The sequence below is a fragment of the Clinocottus analis genome, unplaced genomic scaffold (genome assembly GCF_023055335.1).
Source record: "Clinocottus analis isolate CAN_PGR_092001 unplaced genomic scaffold, fCliAna1.0.p SCAF_22, whole genome shotgun sequence".
NCBI lineage: Eukaryota > Metazoa > Chordata > Actinopteri > Perciformes > Cottidae > Clinocottus > Clinocottus analis.
The window spans coordinates 6,523,667-6,549,363 of NW_027175954.1; the positions used below are offsets into that span (position 1 = coordinate 6,523,667).

The 25,697-nt window shown below is 38.6% G+C and overlaps 2 protein-coding genes across 6 annotated transcripts; one reads left to right on the forward strand and one right to left on the reverse strand.

Moving 5' to 3' along the window:
- The first annotated feature begins 393 nt into the window (after window positions 1–393).
- Window positions 394–6,598, forward strand: primpol (primase and polymerase (DNA-directed)). Of its 2 annotated transcripts, none has more exons than XR_011078184.1 (14): window positions 394–542; window positions 1,346–1,634; window positions 1,747–1,841; window positions 1,916–2,054; window positions 3,128–3,275; window positions 3,363–3,459; window positions 3,548–3,699; window positions 3,850–4,012; window positions 4,196–4,293; window positions 4,410–4,496; window positions 5,310–5,422; window positions 5,503–5,579; window positions 5,714–5,760; window positions 5,880–5,969. XR_011078184.1 is itself a non-coding variant. In XM_068588988.1 (14 exons), the coding sequence occupies exons 2-14, from the start codon at window positions 1,461–1,463 to the stop codon at window positions 6,090–6,092; spliced, it is 1,599 nt and encodes a 532-aa protein (XP_068445089.1). In that variant the 5' UTR covers window positions 394–542; window positions 1,346–1,460; the 3' UTR covers window positions 6,093–6,598. The 2 variants fall into 2 exon arrangements, 1 of the variants encoding a protein (XP_068445089.1); XM_068588988.1 differs by having other exon boundaries at window positions 5,310–5,418; window positions 5,880–6,598.
- A 542-nt stretch (window positions 6,599–7,140) lies between these two features.
- Window positions 7,141–25,457, reverse strand: acsl1a (acyl-CoA synthetase long chain family member 1a). Of its 4 annotated transcripts, none has more exons than XM_068588759.1 (21): window positions 25,406–25,457; window positions 15,350–15,551; window positions 14,457–14,571; window positions 14,311–14,375; window positions 14,112–14,213; window positions 13,437–13,536; window positions 13,136–13,311; window positions 12,852–12,884; window positions 12,604–12,655; window positions 12,443–12,516; window positions 11,425–11,502; window positions 10,933–11,067; window positions 10,583–10,717; window positions 10,188–10,283; window positions 10,029–10,101; window positions 9,836–9,924; window positions 9,212–9,328; window positions 8,962–9,105; window positions 8,728–8,829; window positions 8,576–8,647; window positions 7,141–8,357 (listed from the first exon to the last, which is right to left on the reverse strand). In XM_068588759.1, exons 2-21 carry the CDS (start codon window positions 15,542–15,544, stop codon window positions 8,217–8,219), a joined length of 2,094 nt encoding a protein of 697 aa, XP_068444860.1. In that variant the 5' UTR covers window positions 15,545–15,551; window positions 25,406–25,457; the 3' UTR covers window positions 7,141–8,216. The 4 variants fall into 4 exon arrangements, with proteins under 4 accessions (XP_068444860.1, XP_068444858.1, XP_068444859.1 ...); XM_068588757.1 differs by lacking the exon at window positions 11,425–11,502 and adding an exon at window positions 11,563–11,640; XM_068588758.1 differs by lacking the exons at window positions 11,425–11,502; window positions 25,406–25,457 and adding exons at window positions 11,563–11,640; window positions 18,327–18,407.
- Window positions 25,458–25,697: the final 240 nt, after the last annotated feature.

The window sequence follows — 25,697 nt, forward strand, 5'->3', positions numbered from 1 at the left end:
AAGATCACACATACTTTTACACAACTTTTAATATAGCATTGGGCTTTAGAGTTACAAGTTTAATCATATAAACTTTACTATGTAAAGCCATGGAAAGAACACATCTTGAAAATATATTTTTTTTCTGGACAGATATGTTGATTTAATCTTTCAGCACTATGAGATATGTCATGAATGCGGTTTTGTCAATTTGTTTATGTATATTTAAATATTGTCATATGGTAGGTAGTAACAAAAGATACATAACTACTATTATGTATCACAAGGCTACACATATATTTAATAACTGACAGTAATTTACAGTAAAACATGTTTTATAATTTGTCAGGCACGACACAGTTTTATTACCGGAAACCGGAATTAGCGCTGTTTCCGGTCCAGGGCGCGCCAAAAAGAAAACGACTCTGGAGCTGAAACAACTTGTTAATATTTGCTGTAGAAACCAGTTTTAACTGAGAAAGTGTCGGGACTGAATGGCTGGGTTATTCATATAAGCACAAACCATAAACACAGCGGTAACGTAGCGCCTGGACTAACTCACGGTGAGTTATGACGAATGTACTCATACATACACTTGGAGGTTAATACGTAAAGCTAGCTTAACTAAGTCAGTGTTAGGGTTACTGCTTTGATTAGCTCTGAATTAACTGTTCATTCCTATTTATTAGGTTAACGTTAGTTTACACCGGTGGAAGAAGCATATCACGTTACGTGACAACGCAATATAATGAATAGTATGTTAACTAAACCCATTCAAATGACCATTGGACTATGAGTTAAATGTTATTCTGCAAACGTTGACGTGACCTCTACAGCTCTTTACAATAGGAAATCTGCTATCTTTGCCTTTTACTTTATTAGTTCACATGCATAGTTATATACTAGCTTGCAGATGACATATTTAAAATCTACTGGGAATATAAAACAAGTCAATGCATGACGACAGAAATACAGCGATGATAAATGACATCTACTGACACAGGCATGTCTGCTTTTAATTGATGATAGAGTTACATAATAATCTGCTAATACTTGTGTACTTTTACCTGCATAACTTTGCATGTATTTAATTGTGTTTAATACTTTTACTTCAGTGGAGGATCTAAATACTTCTTCTTGCAATAAACAAAAATAGCCTAGCAGTAGGCCTATCATGATAACTGTTAATTTTGTTTTGTTTTGTTAGGTTTTATCTGAATGATCATTTTGAAGCATGTAAATTGTGAGGCTGGTGAATTGTGGATTGTTTTATGTTATACTAACAGGTGTTCATATTATTTTGTCTTCTCAGAAGGCTTAATAAGAATAACACCTCTCTCTGTGACGCTAATGCCATTTCTTTAAGGTTGAAGGACGATAGGACGACAATACTTCCAACTTCCCATCTGTTGAAGTTTCCTTGAGCAAGTCACTGTTTGGGTGCAATAAAAAAATGACATAAAACATCGGTGTTTGATAAGATGAGTAAGTGGGGAGATCGACTAAAGAAGGTTGAGCAGCTTGCTCAGTCGTTCCAGCAGAAACCGCTGGCCACGCACTACAAACCTCGGCTTTGGCCGTGCCAGCCGTCCTCCGTCTGGAAGCTCTTTCCTCGTCAGTGCATGGCGATCAGCTTCGCTCAGAGCTGCAAAGAGGTGCAGTAGTAACACATGACTTTTCTAATGCTGGACTAGCTCATCAGACTGCACATTACATGTATGTGTGTGAAGGTGAGAAAGCTGACTGCGGTGCCTTGCATTTCCATAGGCTGTGCATGTTTTTGCACTTGAAAAAGAAAAGACATCCCTGGGTCAAAGGATCTTCCTGGTTACCAGTTACAGTGAGCTGTGGCATTACTACAGGTACATATACATTGTGAAATGGTTACAATGCGATGATGTGCATCAACAGTGATTTGTCACTTGATTTGTTTCAGGACTTACACACAGTCCTTGATGCACTGCTATGAGGTGATACCAGAAGGCGCTGTGTGTAAGCTTTACTTTGACTTGGAGTTCCACAAGCCCTCCAACAACGGAGCTGATGGTACAACAATGGTGTCTTTACTTATCCAGGTAGGGAACGTTTGACATCTGTATTTACAATATATCGTGCTGTATTCTGTTCAAACTATTTTGTTTTAACGAACAGCTTGCTTCACATGCAGATAACAATTGTTATCTGCATGTGAAGCAAGCTGCTTCACTGTTTAATTCAACAATTCTAAAGCCAAATAATGTGTTATAAAATAATCCACTTGACACTCATTCAGTAAAGTAAGTAAAAATAAAGATACTGTTATATTATACAGTTATAAAAAAAAAGAATAAAGTCCAACAATTTCATGTTTATCTTTCACTTCTATTCTTCTATTTGAAGCTGCAAGATACTAACAAGGGCTTTTTTTAGGCATATTTAATTTTTCCCGGGTACATTGTGCAACTTTAGTGAGGCACTGTTTCATGAAGTCACCATCTGAGAAAGGTTTTTCCGTGGCGGACAATAAGTTGAGCGACCTCGCAGCTGGAGATTGTGGCTTTTTCTTGTGTTTTGTTTAACATGAAAAAAATACTGTCGTTAAGTTAGCAGGCTCGCTGCCATTTGCTCAACTTTCTGTTCTCGCTCGGCACCAGTGTACGTGCAGGTCTGATGTCTGGTTTCATAGTGTCGTTGTACATTATACTCCTTCATCACTGCAACGGTTTCATTGCAAATTAAACAGACACAATTCCCTTTGACTTCTATAAAAAATATTCATTTGACCACAATGTCTAAAATTGTCTACACTGTCTTAAGTTTCCTAGATTCTGCAATGTTTGGTCATCTGTGGCAAAACCTTTCTTTGATTGCTCTTATTTTGTGGAGAAGCTGCCATGTTCAATACTGTAACTCCACCTAGTGTTAAAACTCAGAAGTACAGTATAGTCAAGCGCAAGTTTCATGCGTGGGCCATATTTCATTATGCGGCAATTAAAAAAAATACACCACAGGCTGCAATTGGTCCGTTGGCCGTCGTTTGGACACCCATGTTCTAGGGCATTAATTAGATTTTTGTGCGTGCATGTGTCTTATCTTGTTACTTTTTACCTCAACATGTATGAAATACAGCTGTATGATATGTATCTCTCCATATTTTGTGCCTTGGCAGTATGTTTGTGACAAGCTAATGGAAGTTTATGGGATTGAGTGTTCTGCAAGAAATATCCTCAATCTTGACTCGAGCACGGAAGAGAAGTTCAGTCGACATCTCATCTTTAATCTCCAAAATGCAGCTTTCAAAGACAACATACATATGGGTTGGTCAATTGTTTTATGGAAGCAACACAATTATTTAAATGGTTTTCAGTTAGTTTATATATTCTATCTTGTTTTTCTTTTTTCAGGCAGGTTTATCCATGCAATTCTCCAGCCAGTCCTGAGCACACCCAAAAGTGGCCTGGGTTTTGTGACGAATTCAGTGGCAGAAAACAGTGAAACACGGTTTGTTTTTCAGACATGTAAAAATACATATTTAAATGTCTTTGCTGCCATCTCCTTTGTGTAATTTGACTTAATCGTGTACTGACAGCAGAGCCCATGCCGGCTCTGAGGGGATGCCAGCAAAGGCGGATGAGATGGCTGAAAGTCCACAGGCCAAGAGGCGCAAGCAGGAAGCGGCAGACCTCAAGTTCCTCCAGGTGAAAAACAAAGATGGCCAAGACTGTCTCTTTGTTGACCTTGGTAAGGAAAACTTTTGTTATATCACACACTAACTTAGGTAAAATGTTTCTCTTGATGTATTCAGTGCTGCTGTAATGCATATTTTGTGTAAACATTGACAGTAAACAATTATACAATAATTTCTCATAATTTAAAAAAAAACAACAACAGGTGTTTATACCAAGAACAGAAATTTCCGCCTTTACAAGTCATCAAAAGTGGGAAAGAACTCTGCGTTCACGGTGGCAGATGACAACAAGTTTATTAACAAACCCGAGAAAGGAATTTCTGAGGAGGAAAGTGTGTTCTTGGCTTCCCTAGTCTGTAATATAAGGTACAACACTTTTTTACTTGGTTTAAAAAAAATAAATATATATATATATATATATATATATATATATATATATATATATATATATATATATATATATATATATATATATATATATATATATATATATATATATATTATTGTCATCAAACCACAACATTAGAGTCTATTTCTGTGTCTCATTAGTTTCACAGGTCAAAGAATTCTCACATCAGACGTGCCAGAAACAAAGGAATCCAAAACCTTGAGGCCTCAGTGCCAGCAGGGATCAGCCACATATCCAGGTGACACTGAACTGAATGCATTCACAGTGTTTTATATAATTACTCACAGTATCAATATTTTACCTTGAGATTTTTCCACATAAATGTTTTTTTATTTTCTCATCCATCACTGGCAGGTTCACTTCCTGGCGGCCTGTTGTCCCCTCACCAAGAAGTGGACAACTTTGTGTTAAGTGTGATTACAAAGGATGGTGTCCATGGGAGTAAGTGTTTGGGCATATGCTTTTGCAAAAGATGCTTTACTTTCAAAACATTGCACGTCTTGTTGATCAGTCAAATAATTGCTTGGTCTATAAATTGACAGAAAACAGTGAAAATGCGTGTAACAATTTCCTTAAACCAGTTTATGCAACACCAAAAAAATGTATATTTTATTAACTGGAACAAATTGTTTGCCATTTTTGCTGAACAAAATAGCTGAAGTTATTAATTATTGAAATATTTCATATTACAACACGTGTGATGCTTTGTAGCAAATAAAATCTCTGAACCTTTGGGCTGTTGGTCTGATGACTGATACGTCTTTGAGGGCAAAAGGACTATATTTCTGAGTTTCCGGTGTAGCCAGCAGATATTCCTGCAAAAGACTTCCGTCTATGCGCCGCTTGTTTTTTACATCCGATTCGCAACTTGAGATGCAAAATAACCTGCAGGATTGGATTGTTTATCACCACTTTACAAGCTTTTTTCAAACCAATCAAAGTCAATGTCAGACAATAGCTGGTGGTTTCTCAGATTGCATTTCTGCCCATGCGTTCCACCTGTTATCCTTCAGAGAACAACATTAACCAGTTTCCTACTGCATCACTTCTATGTAAATATGGCAAGTTATAGACTAATATAATGCATGTGGATGTATTTAAATGCTTTTGTTACTATTATTACTCGGCACCTCGATAGCGTGCAGTAAGTTGCAATGAAAATTCGGTGAGTTCCAATGTTTGTGTATTTGTTAAACGTTCTATGTCAGAGTGCGCTATGCTGAGACAATGTCCGATATGTTTTTACTTTTACAGGCATCAGACGATGGAACTACTTTGCTGTTGACCAACTACTTGTTTACGACATCGCAAAATACCGCTGGTGTGAAAACGTTAAACGGTTTCATAGCAGCAACAACATCATGTATGTACGTTTCATGTTTTATTCAAGTTTGTGTGTAAAGTGAGCTCCACTTCCCTTCTGATTTGGTCACCTTCTCCTCTGCAGGATTGTTGTGGACCTCAAAGAGGAAGTGTGGTATCAGAAGTGTCACGATCCTGAATGTAGGAACTTTAGGTCCTCAAGTAAGTTCTGACGTTAAGAGCTACCATATTGACTACTTATATTTAAAACAAATAACGGCTACATCATGTGTTTATGGGGAGTGCTCGATGGTGGCAATGCAACCTGTGTGAGAGAAACATTTCTAATGTTACAGGTTACCCACTGCCACAGGAAATCTGCATCAGCTACATCATGAAACTGGTTAGTTTGCTCTACCTGAACATCCTGACTGTGCTTAAAGTACCAGGAAATCATGTTTGTCTTCTTTTAAAGCTCAAAGACGTGGTGCATTTATGACCATGTCTTCTGTTCACTTATAGGATGAGGAAGACCAGGCTTACTTAATGGATGATGCAGGCAACATTGAACTCAGCCAGGCACCAGAGGGCACAGTGTGTCCAGAGGAGGCAACGGCTGACGTGTGGGGAGACGACCAGGACTACTTGGAGAGCATGGACGACTTTGAACAAAACAAAGAGGATATCTCTGATCAGCTCCTGCTCAAATGTATGGCAGATTTTGACTCCAAGTGAAGGGTGAGTTTCATCACACAAGCAAGTTGAAGTGATAGTGGAGCAACTACACGGCCATGAGAGGAGCTCCACAATCCATCAGTGAGAGCAGGAACGGCTGACAACCAGGCAGAGCACGCAAAGGTGCTTGTAATAGCTTGTAAAGCATCCGTGTCTTGCAGAAGAGATAGGAAAACACATTTTGCCGACAATGGAATCAGAGGAAATTCCACTGCTTTGGCTGCAGGTTAGACCCCATCATCACATCTGGATGTACAGATCAGGTTTTATTTTACAGTAACGGTCCAAGGCGCAGTGTTAAGAGGTGGAGCAGTCTGCTGGCAGGACATACTCTTAGCTCATGTTCCAACCAGCTACAATTCTGCCGTGTTAGAATTGTTAAATGCCTGCTGCTTTTCAATCATTACACTTTAGTGATGCTTTGCTCAAACACTGTAATTATATCCATCATCAGATGAGATGTTTCTGTTAATGCCTTTGACTGCAATAAAGACAATTAAAAACAAGTTACAGGTTCTAATGTTGGTATTTAAAGGAATATATATTCTCATTATTTTAGAAAAGTGAACATTTGTGGCATTTTATTTATTTATTGGCATTTCAGGATGACATTTGTCATTTAAAAAGTTTAGTTAAGAAAAACCCTCAAATGATTGGCTGTTGAATATTTAAAATAAACTAATGAATGCTTTGGACTTTCCATGACTGACTCAGTGTAGTATAGTACATAATTAAAACATTCATAGTGTGACACAATTGTATATTTTCACAAATGTCTCAAAGGTCATATCATATAGAAGGAATACTAGTTAAAATGTCACTCAACAGTATGTTGAAGTTAAAAAAAGAAATTTTTCATTATGTCATGGCAAAACCAGTAAAGCATGTCCTTAGAATTTCATGAAAGGTCATAGTATATAGTGTGTAATAACAAATACTCTGAACAGGTTAGTTAAATAGTATAAAGTAAATTAGCAGCACAAATGTTTTTCCCAAGTATATAAAAAAAACAACTAAACACCAGTTTTTTAAGGAAGTATTTATTTGGTACAGCTGAGAAATAAATAAACTGTACTTTTAACTTCAGCACAAAACTGCACCTTTACCCTTTTCAACATCGTCATAAAAAAAAAAGACCAAAAAGAATAATATGGCTTGAAACGACAAAGAGGCCTTATAGTGAATAAATGTGTAGAGATCATAATTCAGTCAAACCGTTTGAATTCAAAACAAAACCTTTTGTGAAACAACTGAAATGCTGCCCTGTATCACACAAGAAAATTTATGAAAGTGAAATGTGGTCAAGGACATGGAATTCAACAGTGATACCAGTGTTACAAACATTTACCGCTTAAAACTGATGTGCATTCTACAAATGATGGTGTGCAGCTTTAACCTGCAACCCGTGGTTTCAAAATCTAAAAAGGAGGAACTGAATGTACAGTTTTTGTAACGTTTTTTTTTTCCTCGTGGAGTGTGAAGAAAATAGAAAAAGGCACAAAGTCCATCAAGCAGTATGATTCCCGATAGGCCATTACCTAAATTGTGCACTAAAACGGTGTATCAGTCCTTAGTAGGAATGCAGGGAATTACAATGACAGAGCATCAGGCACAACACTCTGCAAACGAATAGATCTTTTTTTTTTTAGCAGATACACTATTTACAGGTTTGATTATATTATATACCAACTTAAATAGATAGACCAACACATCAAATAGACTGGTAGATAAATAGTCAATATAAGTCACTGTTGTAAAAGCATGTTTATAGAATTTCTTTTGCTGCGGCTCCCAAGATTAAAAAAAAAACTGTCATAAATGTTTTCATCTTTCTGACCATGAAGCAGTCAGATTTAATGGCAGTTTACGGCATGAGCAGGTCAGATTTCCACTTTGTTTTCAAACCCCAACTCTTCGGTAAATTGGACCAGAAACATGAACTAATGTGCCAGTGATAGCAGGGAGCCTCAACGGTACAGCTACTAGAAGAAGCAGGGACAATACATACTTCCAAATGAGACTCATTAGCTCAGATTGTCACTGACGAAACAAATTGATGACAATGGTCCTGGTCGTGTGCTTTAACTGATCGTTACCTTTCTGACAGTAGGCCTTGATCACAGTTTACATCTTGATTTTGGCATAGAGTTCATCAATTTGCTCTTTAAAGTAGCTCCGAAGCTCTGTCCTCTTGGCCTTCAGGGTGGGTGTCAGCAGGCCGTTCTGGATAGAGAACAGCTCCGTATGCAACGCAATATCTCGTACCTGTAGAGGAAAAAAGAGCAGACGCAAATTGAATAACAAAGTAAAAGCAAAAATAAAAGTAGTTTAAAAATGTTATGTCTATCAATTAATCTGCTGATAATTTTTTTTTTTTTATTAAAGTACAAAGTTATGGGCATTGCTTTATTTTCAAACCAACCGTCCAAACCCCAAAAACATTCATTTTACGATCAAACTCTCCAAAAAAAAGCAACAATCACCTGCTCAAAAGACTTGAGTCCTGCATCTTTGCCCAACCTCAGTATGTCCTCCAGAATGGCATTCTTCACATCCTAAAAGCAGTCGGAGAAGAAGTTAACACACGTAGCTTGTGCGACGGTGTGTTTAGGCTGCAGGTAGGAGTTACTCTCACCTCGTTTTGGCAGAGTTCAGAGTAGGAGCCTTCAATCCCTTGTTTCTTGATCCAAATAGGCAAAAAGTCTGGATCAGGCACCACTATCCCCACCAGGCACGCCTGAACAAATGTAACACGCATAAAAGAAAGATAAATGCCACACAAATTGCACCATACTAGGAACTGTATTGTGCATTATAACAATATTATATATATATATAGCGCTACACAAGTTTCACAATAATTACTTACCTTTAAGCTTTCTCCGTGAACAAACACCTGCGCCACTGGATCACTGAGACTATACGCTGTTTCTATTTTCTCTGGGGCAATGTATTCTCCTTGTGCCAGCTTGAAAATGTGCTTCTTTCTATCAATGATCTTTAGAGTGCCACTCTGCAGCAAAGCAAGAGAGAAACAAACTGAAATGATGGTTGCAACTGATGCCACCAGCTGTACCACATCATAGATGGATAGCGCTCCGTCAGCATGTTTCACTTACAGGAAGCCATTTCCCAATGTCTCCTGTGTGCAGCCACCCATCCTTGTCGATTGCCTCTGCAGTTCTCTCTGGATCTTTCAGGTATCCCTGGAATACATTTGGTCCTTTGACGCACACCTGAAGGGGACAATAATGATGAAAATCACATTTATCTAAAAGTTTGAATTTTCAGATATATTTGTATAAATGCTACATTGTGACATTTTTTATGATTTTTGTCCATCAAAACAATCTTTCAAAAGTCATTTACAATGCATTTTATTAAATTGTACAATTGACTAAAATACATTTTGAAATACGTTTTTAATTAATACTATACAAGAACTTATTTTATAACATGACCAACTTTTTTATTACGTTTTTTCTTTCTTTTTATCACATGCTCTAATTTGGCTTTTCAAATGACATTTTTTGGCATACAATATTTTGACCTTGTAACATAGGTATGACATACTATTCTAGGATCAAGTAGTATAGTTTCAATGTTGGTTTTTGGAATCGTTATTTTATAATCATTATTATAGATCAAGGTAATACTGGCCGTTAAGAAGAATAAATACAGTGAATAAATACATTTCTCCGTGCAACTTTGTTGTTAATTGCTCATAAAAAAGCTCTCTTCACCTCTCCTTCTCCATTGGCTGACAGGTAGTTCATTTCCGCCACATCCAACAGTTTGATGGCGTTGCAGGGCAGAGGAGGCCCAACGTGACCTACAGACACAAAACAGTCACGGTTCAGTTTCATGGTTCACAGACAGAACTGTGTAAATATCACTTATATTCCGTATTACATGAAAACGGACTTATGTCTTTACCTGCCGACCAGTCCCCTGGCATCGACATGGAGCATCCAGCTGTACATTCGGTCTGGCCGTAGCCTTCATAAAACTGTGGAGTACAGAACATGTTTTTAGTAACATTCACGCAAACATTACCAAACAATATACAAGTGTAAACACGTGGACGTGGCTCACCTGGCAGCCCAGTGCGGCTCGTAGAAACGTCAGGATGGTTGGAGCCACCGGCGCTGCCCCTGTGATGATGAGCCGGACGCGACCGCCCAGGCTCGCCTGTAAAGTGTGAAACATACAGTAAGAACATTGTTTATCATAGATCATAAAACCTGCCGGTGACTCAATTAGTAAGTCAGGAACTTGTCCTGTGATCGGTGCTTTTTAGACCATTCGTACAAAATCAAAGACTATGAAATGTACAAAAATGGGTATTTATTTTTCCGTTCATGTACCTTTTAACAGCGGCCCAAACATAATTTAAAGCTAACTATGCTTGATATCTTTGTAATATCAGGCTTCTTATTTATTTTTTTCAAATTAAGAGGACAAAGTAAACTTCAGTTGAACCTGTTTACCTGCACTTTTTTGAAGATGAGTGTGTCCCACATGCTGTCCTGTCTGACGATGCCACCTTTAAGCTCCGCCTCCTTTCTACTGAAGGCAAAGTCGAGCAGCCATCTTTTCAGCGGCGTGTTGGCTTGACTAAATACCTGAGATTAATTGAGACAAGCTTTACTTTAAATCACCACATTTTCCATCAGACATAAAACAAGGCAGCAGACCAGAGAAATCGGACTTGAGTAAATTAAAAAAGTCAATTAATTAAATACTAATTAAAACAAAAGGAGAAGGGAGAGATTACAGCTGGCTCTTCTCTTGAATATGACTTTTGAATACCATCATTAGTAACATTACACAAACTGACCTTATCAAACATGCGGTTGAGGAGACGTGGGACCACGGGGAAAACTGTTGGCTGCAGCGTTTTCAAATCATCCATCAAAAGTCGAATGTCGCCTTGGAAATAGCCGATTCGAGCCCCATGGATGAGGATGACACCCTGATGATGAGAGTAGTGCCTATTGCTCAATGTTGCAAGTTGATTCAGTGCGACAATTTAACCACAAGGGAGCAGTGTTGTTGTGATTATTTCCCTAAATATCCAGTGTGCCTTATTTAAACCCACTGCAGCATTTTCCAGAAGCTGTTACTGGTCAGGCTATTAGGTTACTTTGCAGGTCAAGGATGTTGAGGAAATCCATTCATCCCAAATTCCTCAAAACAACTTAGGGGGCCATGAAGTTAACCAACAAACTTGAGTTTGAGGATAATAAACATGCTTTTCTATTAAACCTTTAAACCACACGTATCTTTGCATTGTGCGCCACGTCAGAAGGAAATCAACTCCAGCACATACCTGTACAACTCTCTCAAACATGTGAGCTAGAGGGAGGTAGGATACATGAATATCATGGAGGGTCAGCATGCAGTGTACCTGCGGAAGACACACAAAACAAAACACATGCATATGCAGGCCAAGCATGGTGAACTGTACCTCCACCACCCTCTCAAACATGTGGGCCAAAGGGAGAAAGGAGATATGCACATCCTTAGGGGAGGGATTCAGGACGCCCTGGACAACACCGTACACAAGGGGGATGGAGTGGAGGAGGAGAAACGAGGAAGGAACAGATGAACAGAGGCGAGACGAACAAGAAATAATAAAATGGGTCAAAGGGTTAACCTGAGTCAGATAGGGATTTTGAATTTTTAGCAAGGACTTTCAAAAAGCTGATTCTTTTACAAATCTTATGAATGCAAGGATGTAGGTTTGGTTTCAGATGTTAGGGCGGAGCTGTGCAGTCAAAGCTGTAAAAAAAAAAAAAAAAAGGGGGAGAATGCCAGTCGCAGCACTTCTTACATGCGTCCAGCAGATAATAAATTATGATGACATTGTGTCTCATGCTTTCCAAGATAATGGTAGTAAACTAAATGTACTGTGTAAATTGCTGCATTATTTATATGCTCCTCACATTTAGTTTCTTTGATAATGGAAGTATTTGTGTCTTTATTCCAACGACTACTGCCTAACCTTTGATATTCAGTTCTAAGGGCTTTTTAGGGGAATACTAACTACAAGCACAAACATAGATTAAATGATTTGTATGCGTGCAGAGGAGGCTTAGGTAGTTTTTTCAGCTTTGAGTAATGTTTGCAGTCTTACTTTCAGGCTGTGACTAAAAACCATAATTTAAAAAAAAGTAAGCGGAAGACCAGTGGAAATTATGAAAAAGAGTATTTTAGAATTAAGAAAGCCAGAAGCATCACCCTTTAAAGCAAGAGGACTTCAAATCTAAAACATACATTAGACAATGCCCTTTATTTTCAGATGCAATACTTAAATGATTCCAAGTGTAGTTTGTGCGTTTGTTTACCTCTGTCATTCTAATGAAAGCTGCAGTGTTGGAGATTACATTTCCATGAGTAAGCATTGCACCTTTTGGATTTCCTGAAAGCAAAATGGTTATCGTGATTAAATATGAGGAGAAAAAAAAGGACATTTCCAAAAAGATTTGTCAACAAGTTGTGTAATTACCTGTGGTACCGGATGTAAAGCAGACAAGTGCGAGGTCCTCAGGTTGAGGGGGCTGTAATCAGGTCAGAGATAAACACTTAAGCCTTTGCAGCTTTCATTGCTATTGCATTTGAAATATGCAAAATTATATTTTAGTAGAGTGCCAAACCATCTTCCTGCTGATTACAACTAAATTATCAAAGTGCTCCGATTGTCGTAATGTAGTGGGAAGGAACAGCTTTTTTTTGTCATGTAATCAAGTCACTCACCACAGGTTTCTGGAGGTTGGCTTGGCCCAAGGCCTGGAACAAATTTTAAAGTTCATAGCATGAGATATGGCGTGTCTGTAGGAACAGCTGATAACAATCATGACACAAACACACAGCGCCTCGGGGCCTAATTTCTATTTAGTTATAACCAGAACATGACAGTGTGACTCAAATGGCAACAACAGGAGGCATAGATTATTTTCCTGAACATTTACTGATGGCTGGTGTTCAGTAGATAGATGCTTTAATAATGTACATTAAGAAGGTTCAATTGCTATTCTCACCTCAAAGTCTTTCAAACTCAGAATATCTATGCCACACTCTTGCCCGCGCGTCACCAGCTCGCTGTCAAACGGCTCCATGAGCACAATCGTCTTCACCGTTTGCCTTTTTTCACTGACACAGTCCATAATCATCAGAGCCTTTTCGGGGATATCACAGATCACCGTTGAGATGGCAGCTGGAAAACAGACGTCACCAGATTAACCACTTAGTTTGTGTCAGTATCAGTGTCCTTGATCTCGAGCGCAGAGATAGAGCTGCAGGTGGTGTGTGTAGCGTTTGAAGGTGAACGTGTGTGTGTACCTCTGTGGATAATGTAGCCGATGGCTTCGGTGCCAAGTGTGTCATACAATGGAACAGCCACCATGGAGTACGTGTAACAGGCCAGCTCTGAAATGGTCCACTAAGGGACAAAGAAACACATCAAATAGATCAATATTACGAGTAGAAAAAAAAAAAGATAGCTTCTGTGAGTTGAGTTTATTCATAAATGAATCCAAGCAGTCTGCTTTTAGACCGTATAGCTAATTTAAATTACTCAAAGAAATGTTGGTGTCATGGTTCAGATTCAATACCTGTTTGATTGGTAAAAATACTTTGAGGCGTGCTGGGAATGCCTCTATAAAAGTTTGACCAAAACACTTCCAAATACGCAGATAAAAGCTGGACATTGAGTTACCTTTTGTTTTTGTGTCAAGCCATAATCACGAATTATTGTAAATGCATGTAATTAGAGATGTGAGAAGGTGTGGAACCAGGTCATATGTAGCGCATCAAAATGGTGAAACCAACACATAAAAGTGGACACTACTCAGGTCATCACTCTCATGCAGCGGTAATATAGATCTATCCAATACATGATGGCAAAATTAGAAGATGGTGAAATAAAGGCTGGTGTACACAGTGAATGAACAGACTCAGATAATATATCTTTGCTTAAAGAAACATAATAGCATAAGATGATGTCATTTGTCGTACCTCCGGCCTGTTCTGGGAAAAGATGCCAATAAACTTGTCTCCTGTCGAAGAGTGTCCTTTGTGAAGGAGGGCAGAGCCGAGGTTCTCCGCTCTGTCAATCACCTGTTCAAAAACAAAACAAAAAAGTCTATTTTAGAGACTGTTGTGTCTTGTGGAAAAGTCAAACATTAGACTTCCGTGTCTGTGGTCCACGTCTCACCTCACTATATGACTGCCACTCGTACGGCTGGTTTGGCTTCCTTGATCCTAGACACGGTCCGTCATCTGCAGAAGAAAATACTCACTTGTATCTACATTCATCAGAAGATTTAGCTCATGTGTTAGGGATGCGAGTGTTGCACTCACTTGATACTCGGAGCCCCCGTTGGAACACCTCGTACATTGTGCGTCCGTCGCTGTAGTAGTGCGTCATGTGCTCATCGCTGTTGTTCAGTACTGACCTTCTTGCACGTTCTCCACCCTGCGAGGAACAATACAAAAATGTTAAGAGCAGCACCGCCGAACCTTTGACACCTGCACCTCAGGACACATTACATGTCACTAGACAAGAGCACAAATCTATTTTGTGTTACACCTGCACTCGGCATGACCTGGCGCTTTGTGATATTTTGGTAACAACACAGACATGGATCCTGCAAAAGGACACAACGCAGCAGTTGTAGTTTGAGCTGAAATGTGAAATGACAGTGAACAGTGGGACGACACTATCCGGTGCATGCCATGTGCACTTTAACAAAAAAAAAGCATGAATAAACACGCCCTTTCTAATACACAATTCAGTGTACGTTAATGTTAATAAGTTATTATAGAAAGGTTCCCATCTGGTCTGCATATGGAAGTTAGATGATCAGTCAACAGCCCATGAACTACAGAAGTAGTTCAAAGAAAAGTGAGTTAAACATCAACCAAAAAGATTCATCAATGAAGTCCACTTCACCAGCACAGCCAACTAGTCTAGAATTAACTTTTTAGCACTTGAAGTGGGGTGAGGATGTCGAAGCTCGTAATTAAAAGAACTTTGGCTGGATTCAAAGTTTCAGGAAGAATCCCATTATCGTTCCTGAATGAGGTCTGGTGACTGGTCTCCTTCCAGTAGTCGGATCCATCCGACTCACAGGATTACAAGCCAGTGGATGGACAGTTATATCAGCGTTTGTGTTGTAGGATAGGATCCACATCACATTCATTTGTTTCGAGACATTTGATATGACCAGAGGAACAGAAAAGAGATGACTTACTGGCATTTCCACCGACTGCAGCCCGAGGTCACAGGGCGGTTGGAGGGCTTTCGGCCGGGTGGCGAACCAGTATGTGGTGATGGCGGCGAAAGCACCCATCCCCATGAGCGCATTGGTGGGCAAGGCGCGCATGTACTGCCGAACATCCTCCAGCTCGGGAAACCGAAGCTGTCTCAGCACCTCCTGAGCCTGCATGACTGTTCTGCAGAGAAAGAGACAGAATTACATGTTTATATCAAATTGTTTATCTGATTTAATAATTTAGGATCGGAGTATATAAGTGTTATGCTTCCACCTACACCTATCAGTCTTTGTGTTAAGTATATTAGATTGTGGCTGTACTTATCGTATGTTAAGGATTAACTGAATAAAACACAGACCACATTAGGAAAGCTTTTGCGTGCGTCGGTGCCAGTTAAGCTCTGACATGTGTTTCCAAAATATGTTTTATTTTTAAAACAACTGATTCATCATCCATGATGAGCGTAATCACAGAATGTTAATGTGAGATTCAAGAAAACAGTTTCAAATGTTTCCCCTTTCAAAAAGAAATTGTCAACAATGCGGTTCTTTCAGGATGCAGTGACACAGCAGGCGGAAGAATTTGATCTTTTTTTAATCAATGGCTCTCTTGTTTTAGACCGTCACCCAGAAACATCAGAGCCCGCTCGCACACAAGAATAATAGTTCCATTCAGAGTTAAAGGCAATGTATCTGTGTCATCGTGGTCACAAATACATGCTGCTCTGACGACACTACATGTAAAGCAATCGTTTTCTTCTGTTGGGTGTCAAATGAATGAATTTCTGTTATTTATTTATTTATTTTTACAGTAACATTTTTGTCATTGTTACTGCCATAGATCATGACTAAAGTTTGTTTTTAATCGATATTTTGAAAGGTAAAAACGTATAGAAAACAACGAAAGATCATTTAATTTGATAGCGATTGACAGAAAATAAATCATTTTTGATAATCGTCCACTTCAAACAAAAGAAATCCCCAAACTTCTCGTTCGAGGTTCTAAAAATGTGACAATACTGTTTTTCCTTGTCTTGACATATTTCAGACTGCTCTTTGAACAATGCAACCATTTTATTTAACAACTTCTCTTTTACTTGGGATCTAAGATATTGTGATGAATGAATGAATGAAAAGTACTTTATTAATCTCCAAGGAGAAATTTTTTGTGATGGGTTATTAAATTGTGCGTCACCTTTTTCTAAACTATTACCATCCAGGTGTCAAACATTAACAGCTGCCTCAACCTTCAAAACGTTACTTAATTATATCCACATGTCAAGAAGTGATCCAAAGTCACATTGTTTTGTAGATATTTCGTATTTTACACTTTAATTTCTTCTCGTCACTGTAAAGCAATTGACAGTATGCAAAAATAAACACAATACAGAACTGGTATGAATACACATTTGGCATGATCACGTACTAATAACAGAAACATACAGTATGGAACCAAAATAAAGCTTCAAGGATACAGCGGATCTTACAGGAAGGACGATAAAGCAGCAGTGACGTTCAGTCCTGGGATTCAGTGATGATGCACCACTTAGTGTTATTGATTATTTGTCCTTTTTCAATTATATGGTGTGGTAAATCTTCAGATTTGAAAGTTCTGTTTTATTAGGCCCTTCAGACTGCAGAAACCTTTGCTTTCAAGATCTTAACATGCCATTCATGCTCTCGTTCTTCCTAATGTTACATTTGATACACTTTATTTTCCTTTTTTAGGAAAATCTAATTTTACCTCATATTTTACCATGTTGAGGTCTTCATTAGATATGTAAAACAAAGATGATCAGAAATGGGAGTTATTCAGAGCACAAAATGAAATACTAGTGTTAATTTGTTGTCAGTCCTTCAAAGAGAAAGGGACCTTTTTCTTTGAGCTATCTTTAGTTCTAAAATTCCCAAAACCAAAAGATGAAGATTATTTTTTTAAAGAAACTTCGAACAGAAATATGCTGCTGAAAGTACATTCATGTTTGCTGCTGCTCTTACTTCCACAAACAATGCATACAAAAAGGAAGATGTGCTGTCCCATTCAAAAGCTTTTGAAACAAAGACACAGGCAGGAAATATGACGCCGCACACATCTTCAGATCACAAGCCTCTGTGGACCCGACCACAGACGCTGTACAATGAACGCTACTCTGAGGAGGAGTGAGGATTTCAGGATGTTTGAGAGATGAACTCACAGGGCTGAAAGCACAATTAACTGACTATATGTCTCCGTTTCATCTCATTTTAAGAGAAATTAAGTAATTAGGTTAATGTAGATGCCGTTTAGACTTTGGCAGGAAAAACTAATTTAAACATAACTTCTAATATGACCCATCTAACCGGTATTTTTTGAATATCACATCTGAAGATGAAATTACATAAATATCAATATGTAATGTCGCTTTATGTGCACTATGTTCAACTCATTTGACCTCTAGATGAGATGGCAACAGCACTGTGGGTGAATGAACAAGCGCCACATACAGTATAGGTAACAATTGACTTCTCACCTACTTCTATTATTACCACAGAGCTCATAACAACTGGGACCATTGCCAACTGGGACAGAGTATTGTAGGTACGCTACTTTTCTTTACTTGACTTAATAACAATTTAAATGCAGTAAATTGTTGAATGTACTCAAAGACCAAAAGAGATTAATGATGATCTCTTTAGTGTATATATTCATAAATCAAAACAAAAAGCACTGACAAGATTCATTCAAGCCATTCAGGTGTATTTGTCTATCATTAGGTATATTATATTACAAATAATAATAAATAGATATATAATAGCAATGTCAATAGGAAACCTAACAAATGCTACACCGCAGTGAGTCTTACAGGTGTGATGATAACACCGTCTGTGACAGCACATCAGATGCTGCTAACTTAACTTTCAAAAGCTTTAGTACCGATTATTGACAAATGAAGACACAATAAATCTCTATACTCACAGTCCCAAAGTATGTGTATATGAAGATTGGTACAGACAGTGTCCAAAGGCGGAGCGGTACAACTATCTGACCGGCCCGTCGCTGCAGCAGTTGCTATTAGAAGGACTCACACTGACCTCCAATAGACCTCTATTAGGTTCTCACAACTATGAATAGCAGAAACACGCCCCTCTCAAATAGAAACACAGACACATGAGGCAACACTACCCACTCACTCACTCACTGGAGCAATATTCAGGCAGCAGGTTCATTGAAACCCAGTTTGATCTTTTTGTCCTTGTGAAAACACAACTTGTAAAAGAGTGCAAGTGGTTGTCAGGTGTGCAAAATCAGTTTAAAAAGGTAATGGCGGCCACAGATTCAATCAGAATTCAAACTAATCTGATTGCCGATCCGAGTGACTGAAACATTTTCAGTCATGTTTACTTAAGATTAAATGACCGATGTCTTATCATACATTATCTGGACACAGTGTGTGCAATTCTTGTGTTGCCGAGCGGCAAAACAGGTGAAACTTGTCGAACAAAGAATCACACGCTTATGACAAGAAGGTATTTGTATTCCACATCATAGATATATTGACACATTTTCTTCTCTTTTTTTTAAATACTGATATCCCAGAGTTAGTGAGTACTAACCCTAATACACACAAACCTGAGCGGATTCATTTGAGTCTAGGATGAATCATTTTGTGTTAATTAACTACAGTTGAGAGACAATCTTACATCTTTGTTTCTTGCATTTTTAACTGAGACTTAAATGTGAACATTGGGAGCTTTTCCCTCTGAAGTTGTCAAACAGAATCAAAAGAAGCAGACCTGAGTTAAGTTATAAGCAAAGTAGTGTTGTAGTGTAGCAACACTACTTTGTAATAGTAACAGTAGTGTGTGTAATAGTACAATGCTGAAACATGGTGGTAGCGTAGTATGGACACCATCCCGTGCTAAATCATGTCATGTATCTTGTATGTCATGAGATCCATATATACAGCAATACAGACACTTTTCTAGATATTACCTGAGTTTTGCAAATACAATAACAAGAAAATAGTGTCTGTTTTTGGTTACTCCTGCTCCTTACATTCCTGACAAATCAAAATATTTCATCATATTGATGCTAAATTGTCATATTGCCCGCCCCAACTAAAATCAAATAGGTCATTAAAAATGTATTTATCAAACTACAATTTGGTTACTAGCAGCTTGATTAACATAAACATTTGTTTTTCTGTTTGATATGATTAAAACTTGAAAGCTGCCGCTATCATCATCTCCTAACTTTTTGAAAAAAATTCAATCCCAACAATGCGGAGGCCAAAGTGACGTCTTAAAATGTCTCATTTTATCTGAACACGAGTCTAAAACAGAAAAGGCGTTTTATTGTGAGATTAAAAGCATAAAATCCTGCGATGTGTAAAGCCGCAACCTGAGAGTGTGAAGCTTTTAGTTCTCACTTGTTTCGTTTGAAATTTCTTTGAAACATTTAATCAATTGATCTTTTCAGCACTAAGACATTATTTGGTCTTAGAACAAATTCATTTATTCTTTTTTTTTTTTTTCAAAACAGTAATTGCACGTGTCTCTCTGTCTGATGACCAACAGCAGACATATGCCATTGATCGCATTCTTGAGAAAGAGTTGTTAAAGTCAAAAGGTAACGCAACAAACCCCCTCCCCTCCTCTCTCCCTCCCTCTGTCCCTCCACCTCTGCTCTCCATACTTGGACTGGGAAGATGACAAGCCAATAGCAGAGTCAGCTCGTGGGTCACCCCACACTCAGGCGCACACACACAAGACATTGGAAAAAAAAAGAGGGGGAGAGGGCAGCTGGTGCATTTGACACATAACAGATCAAGCTTGAGAGTACAGCTGTAGTTTTGAAACCACAGCCAGGAAGTTACAAAAAGAAAAAGCACATGGTTGGTCAGTCACACTTGATTTCCTCAAAAATGTGCAAGTTCCTCTTCGTGGGATGTGGACAGACAGACGAAAAATAAACTAATCAGCTTCGGTGTTGATGACTTAAGCTCATTATTACAACCCTAACACTGGAGGATTTAACACGTGGAGCCTTTAAACAAAATTAATCCCATTTTGACTTCTCAGGAAAAAAAAAATCGCAGAAGCAGCTTTCTCTCAGCAGTGACATGAATAACTGCACACATTTGTGTAGTCGTGCGTAGTCTGGCCCTTCCAAAACCAAGAACACACATGCACAAATGTGAGAAATGTATTATGTGAGCATATCCGGCGAACGAGTGTACAACCTCTATTAGTTACTTCCAAGGTGAGGAGCTCGTCATAGCTACACGTCTGCAACATGAATCAACAGGTGAGGATGCTGACTTTTTGCCTGGTACCTTTAGCTGAAGTCTGAGCGTGTCATACTAGTAGCGATCTCTCGAGCATCTATTTGAAAAACAACTTTCATTGTTGATGAGTCAGCTAGTATTTCGAACCACCTCCCTGAGCTAATGTGATCTTATTGACTTACAAAGCTACAAGTGTTTAAAATCAGACAGACTTGTCATTTTACGGCAAAATCTAAAATTGCTGTATAAAAAAGAAACACTGCTTTTTCTTGTAGTACAAGGACCTATTGTATTAAACATTACTGATCATTTCAAGTGGTAAATCTTGTAAACTATGAGATGCAAAAGGAAAGCTTGACAGGCGTAGCAACAGTAATTTAGGAGAGGAGAGTTATTTGTAAGGATCATCCATATTTGTGTTAGATGTTTGGAAATTACGTATTTTTGCAATTTGCAATATAGGCTACAGAGGATCAGCAGGTATAAATAATGGATGGATGATACTTTGCACTTTGTTTCAGCCTGAGCATTAAATAAAACTTTACTAAACCATTTTAAAAATCAGTAAATATCGTTTTTTCTAGCCGATGTAGGCTCTATTATGTTCTATTTAGACACAGACTGGACAAGACTTTAATTGAAACAATATGCTTTTTGATGTTTTAACGTCCCATGTTAGAGTAAGACGTGTCTTTTGTGACCAAGATGAAACAGACACATAAGTATACACAGACATGTGATAAAAGACATGTTGTTAAAGTGAAGTGTCTTGTAAAACAAATAATTTTGTCCGCAGTAAAAATGATCTGATTAATGAGAAACTAGGTCCTTTTTGCAGATTAAGATGGCAATAGATTATGATAGCAGGTTAAAGAATCACAAAATGAATAAATGGTTGCAACCTCGATATCATGGACATCTGTAAATAAATGAAGGACAAGTCAATTTCTTAAACCTGAAACCAAATGTGTTCAGGACATTACCACAGACAATGTTTCACTATTGATTAGCGTTCTAAAAAACAGAAAATGTTGTCATAAGACATTCATGTGCTTCTGATTTATTGGATCTTTATGCCGGAGCTGCTTCAGTCGAGCTCATTAATTACTTTTTTATCATGCGCACCAGATAAAAAAAATAAAAACTTTCCTTTTGGGATATAAAGGTCTTCATGAGCACACCTTGAGGGAAATAATCCAAATGAAAGGATAAGTCTGTATATTTCTCTGTAAAACCACTTACAAAGGTTTACAGGTATACAGTGTTCGAAGGCTCCTGGACAACTGATTTTTTTTTTTTTTTACACTACCTGAAAACTGGAAACGTTTGAACTGGAAAAGACAACCTCGCTCGCGTTGCATATATTTTTGACTGCGTGGCTACTGGATGTTTGCTCAAGCTAATTTGACATCTTTCATCTGCTTCATCCTTCCAACAGACTCACGTCTAGACTCTCCAGTCACCACGCTCAAGACTGCAGGTCTCGACCTCCCTGGTGAAATCGCATACTCCCAGTCACATGTTCTCACAGTGGAGAAATGTAGGAGAGAGGGAGGGCGGAGGATGGGATTTGTGAACTGGAACAAAGGTCACACACGCCCGTCAACGGCTACCAACACAGCATCAGGACAAATGACCTCTACACTGTAGGTCAAAAAAAACGTGTTGGCGTTTTGAAATCATTGTGCACGAGTCAATCTGGACAGCAAATCAAATAGAAAGAAGGTCAGATTTTTATGTTGAGAGACTCATGCTACCTTAAGCTTCAAATCTCTTGGATGTGTTTTATTCCTGATTGAATATTTGCAAGGCAGATTTAAATTTTTTTATTTTTTTTAAAAGGGCACATTCATGTTTACAAGCTACAAGCTAGCAGTCCTGTACACTGTACACTGAACTCTGTACACTGCACTCTGCGAGTACCTCTAAACGTGTCACTAACAACTAACTGTCAATCAGCAGGCGTATGCATCACTTCCTTGTTCGTGTGAAGAGTCGGGACCCACTCTTTAAAGCAGTTAAAGGTTGAAGCTGAGCAGGGTACCTTCCAGAGCTTTGCTCTTCCACTGAGGTCAGTTTGAGTGACTTTGAGTACAAATGAAAAGCTACAGCACATTGTATAACTTATAGTTTATCCACATATATTTAAGGTATTGCTTAAACTAACCTGCAAAAATTATTTATAACACACAAATCTGATGATTGCTTTCTTGATTAATTATCGTTTATTCGAATAAAAAAAATAAATAACCGCAGCTCAGATGAAGCAAGACGTCTAATTTGTCCGACCAACTGTCCAAAACTCTCACATATGAAGTTTACCATCAATCATGAAACATACATGTTTGGCAATTTTGCTTAAAATACAATCAAAATAGTTGCCTGGTATTCTGTGGGTCTGCTGACATTTCTTTCAGTGGTAATGCCAGATGAAAAGTTACTTGAACAGACTTTACAGGCGTAACGTGAAGCTGAACTACACTGTCGACACCATGAGCTCAAATATACAAAATGTTTCACGACATGAAGCCAGCGTTGCTTCATTGGGCTCTGGGATGAACGTCTACCTCTTAATTTCCCAACAAGTGAGGATTTCTTCTAACTGGCTGATATTTTCCAAGTTTCTTGGAACAATATTTTAGGAGAAACAGCCTTCACAGTGAATCATTCTTCTCTTAACGCTCCATGCAGAGGCATGATAATTTGAGGTTGGTTTGTTAATCCGGATACTCATTATGACGCTCTCACATGATTCTTTTGAATTTACTTTACTAGCTTATGATATTCAAGATAACGATTGGGTCATAGACTGTCTAGAAATATGTTGGAATACATCTCTGTGAAGTCAGCCATATGTTTGTGAACAGCCCTAAAGCAGCCACCCCCTCAATGATGTCATGCGTTAGGCGTTAATACAATTTATATTGGCGAGTTATATGACAATCTTTACGGTTCTCATGCACAGGCATATTAGCGATAGAGACCAAAAGTGTTTTTTGTTTGAATGATTTACTGTGAATCCAAGCTTTAAAACAGGTTTGTTTTATTCTGTCGTGAAGTTGGGCATGTTAACACGGGGGTCGCTGAAGAGTGACTCGCTCTTTATTTGAGGAACCAAAGTTTTGTCACTTCCGTGTTGGTTATGTTTTTCCGCATCGGAGGTTGCCGCTTGGTTGGGGTGACTTTTCTAATTCCTGCCTTCTGGTCTTACATCAGAGCTATTGATTGTTGTGTCAACACCAAACGCCTCAGTCATTTGCATGCTAGATCAACCCAAAACAGGCTGATAGTGGTATTCTCAAATTACCAAATCAGAGTGACCACAGCGTGGCAGTCAGCTCCTGAATCACTAATCGACATAGTGTCCCTCTCTGTTTGCAGTAATGAAAGCCCCTCCTGTAGTCAAAGGCAAATAACACATGATTGAGTGTGCAAAGTCACTTTTGGATCATCGCATGTCTGTAGTGGAACTGCTCATGTGACTGAAAGGCCAAAACAGCATTACCTAGTGTTTAGAAAATGCTGTTTAAAAAGAAAAGACGTTGACAAACACAGGCTACATTCCACAGATTCCTGTTCAAGGATCTGCTTCCACATCCAACACTTCATATTAAAGCATGTTGGGGCACACAAAACCTGTTTACAACACAAGACGGATCCGACATTTATCTGTGACTGACAGTTGGAGAATTTCTGTTGACTTTACGTGGAGAGTAAATAACAGAAAGAGACACTACCAGGGATCTTAAGAACATCCGTCTCTAACTTACGCAGTGAAGTTTAAAACAATTTGCCATGTTGATTTAAATTCAAACACATCCTAACTTTGTACATCATGGTTACAAATCCTTAGAGGTGTGTTCACATGAACAAACCCAGCATACTGGTATTACGGAAAACCTATTTGAAAGTTCCTGAATGGAAAATTGAATGTAACATTCTACAACAATTACCTCAGAGTGATAACGAAACCTTGCCTAAAGGAGGTATTCCAGACGTTATCTGTCAATGGGATGATTATACAACTTAAACAAGTTTGCCAATAACAAAAATATGGCTGAAAGAAAACTGGGAGTGGCCCAAAACCTGAAAAACCACCGATAGGCTCTCAAGTCTTCTCCTCGGTGTGCTTTTCAGACTCAGTCCAGAAAGAGTTCTCAGGAGGAGTGGTACGAGTTTACAAGGTCAGAAACACATATGGCAACACATGCAACGACATGCGTTTGATCATGGGCACGTTGATCCTCTTCAACCCTCGATGTGATCATATTTCATGCACGATGTCGTCCATGTGTATGGTTCCACACAAAGTAGACGAGGCCGAGATTAATTAAACAAACAAAAGTTTTCGAACAAAGTATCATTTCTCAGACGGCGTCTGATCAACTACTATGTGTCCATATCTGTTGTCGTTTCAAACGATCACCTTCAGACACACACGGAATATCTCAGCGGTACAGACAGACTGACTGAATAAAATACACACATTGTTTGGATTAAATACATGATATTACATGAACGGGCTGTCGACGTCTGCATTATGAAACAAACGGATATGAAGATATGATGTATAGAGAAGATCCAAAACGTGGCTTGATCTATTTTAGGGCAACAATAAGCGAAGCGCGGATTTTTTTTCTCTCCCCCCACGGACTTGTAAAAGCACCACATTTCAACAAACATCCGTAAATAACATATGAATCTACTAGTAAACGCAAATGTGTGCGGAACTATTTGAGGAAGAAGGTGGGGAAATGTTTGCACTGACCTGAGCAGCAGCAGAAACGGAGACCGATTTTGAGTCTTGAGGAAGCAACAGCGGCAGCTGCAGTCTACATGTTACTCAGCTGGTGTGGCTCTCAGCCAATCAGGAGCGGCCACACGTGTTGCTTCTCCGAAAGTTTGAGAGGCGTGCTGTCATTGGTCAATCTGTCGTGTCAATAACTGTACATCTCTCATACAATCATATGAATTATAAATAATAATAATATTCAATTGTAATTTATACGACAACCAGAATAGGCAGCGACGCCGTCGAGCGGGTGCGCAGTTACCTGACA

Coding starts and splice junctions, on each gene's coding strand:
- primpol (XM_068588988.1), top strand. CDS start 1,461: ATGAGTAAGTGGGGAGATCGACTAAAGAAGGTTGAGCAGCTTGCTCAG. Junction 3,700..3,849: donor CTGTCTCTTTGTTGACCTTG/GTAAGGAAAACT, acceptor AAACAACAACAG/GTGTTTATACCAAGAACAGA. Junction 4,497..5,309: donor AAAGGATGGTGTCCATGGGA/GTAAGTGTTTGG, acceptor TTACTTTTACAG/GCATCAGACGATGGAACTAC.
- acsl1a (XM_068588759.1), bottom strand. CDS start 15,544: ATGCAGGCTCAGGAGGTGCTGAGACAGCTTCGGTTTCCCGAGCTGGAG. Junction 10,718..10,932: donor TCAACCGCATGTTTGATAAG/GTCAGTTTGTGT, acceptor AATTAATCTCAG/GTATTTAGTCAAGCCAACAC. Junction 9,329..9,835: donor CAGCCAATGGAGAAGGAGAG/GTGAAGAGAGCT, acceptor TGTCCCCTTCAG/GTGTGCGTCAAAGGACCAAA.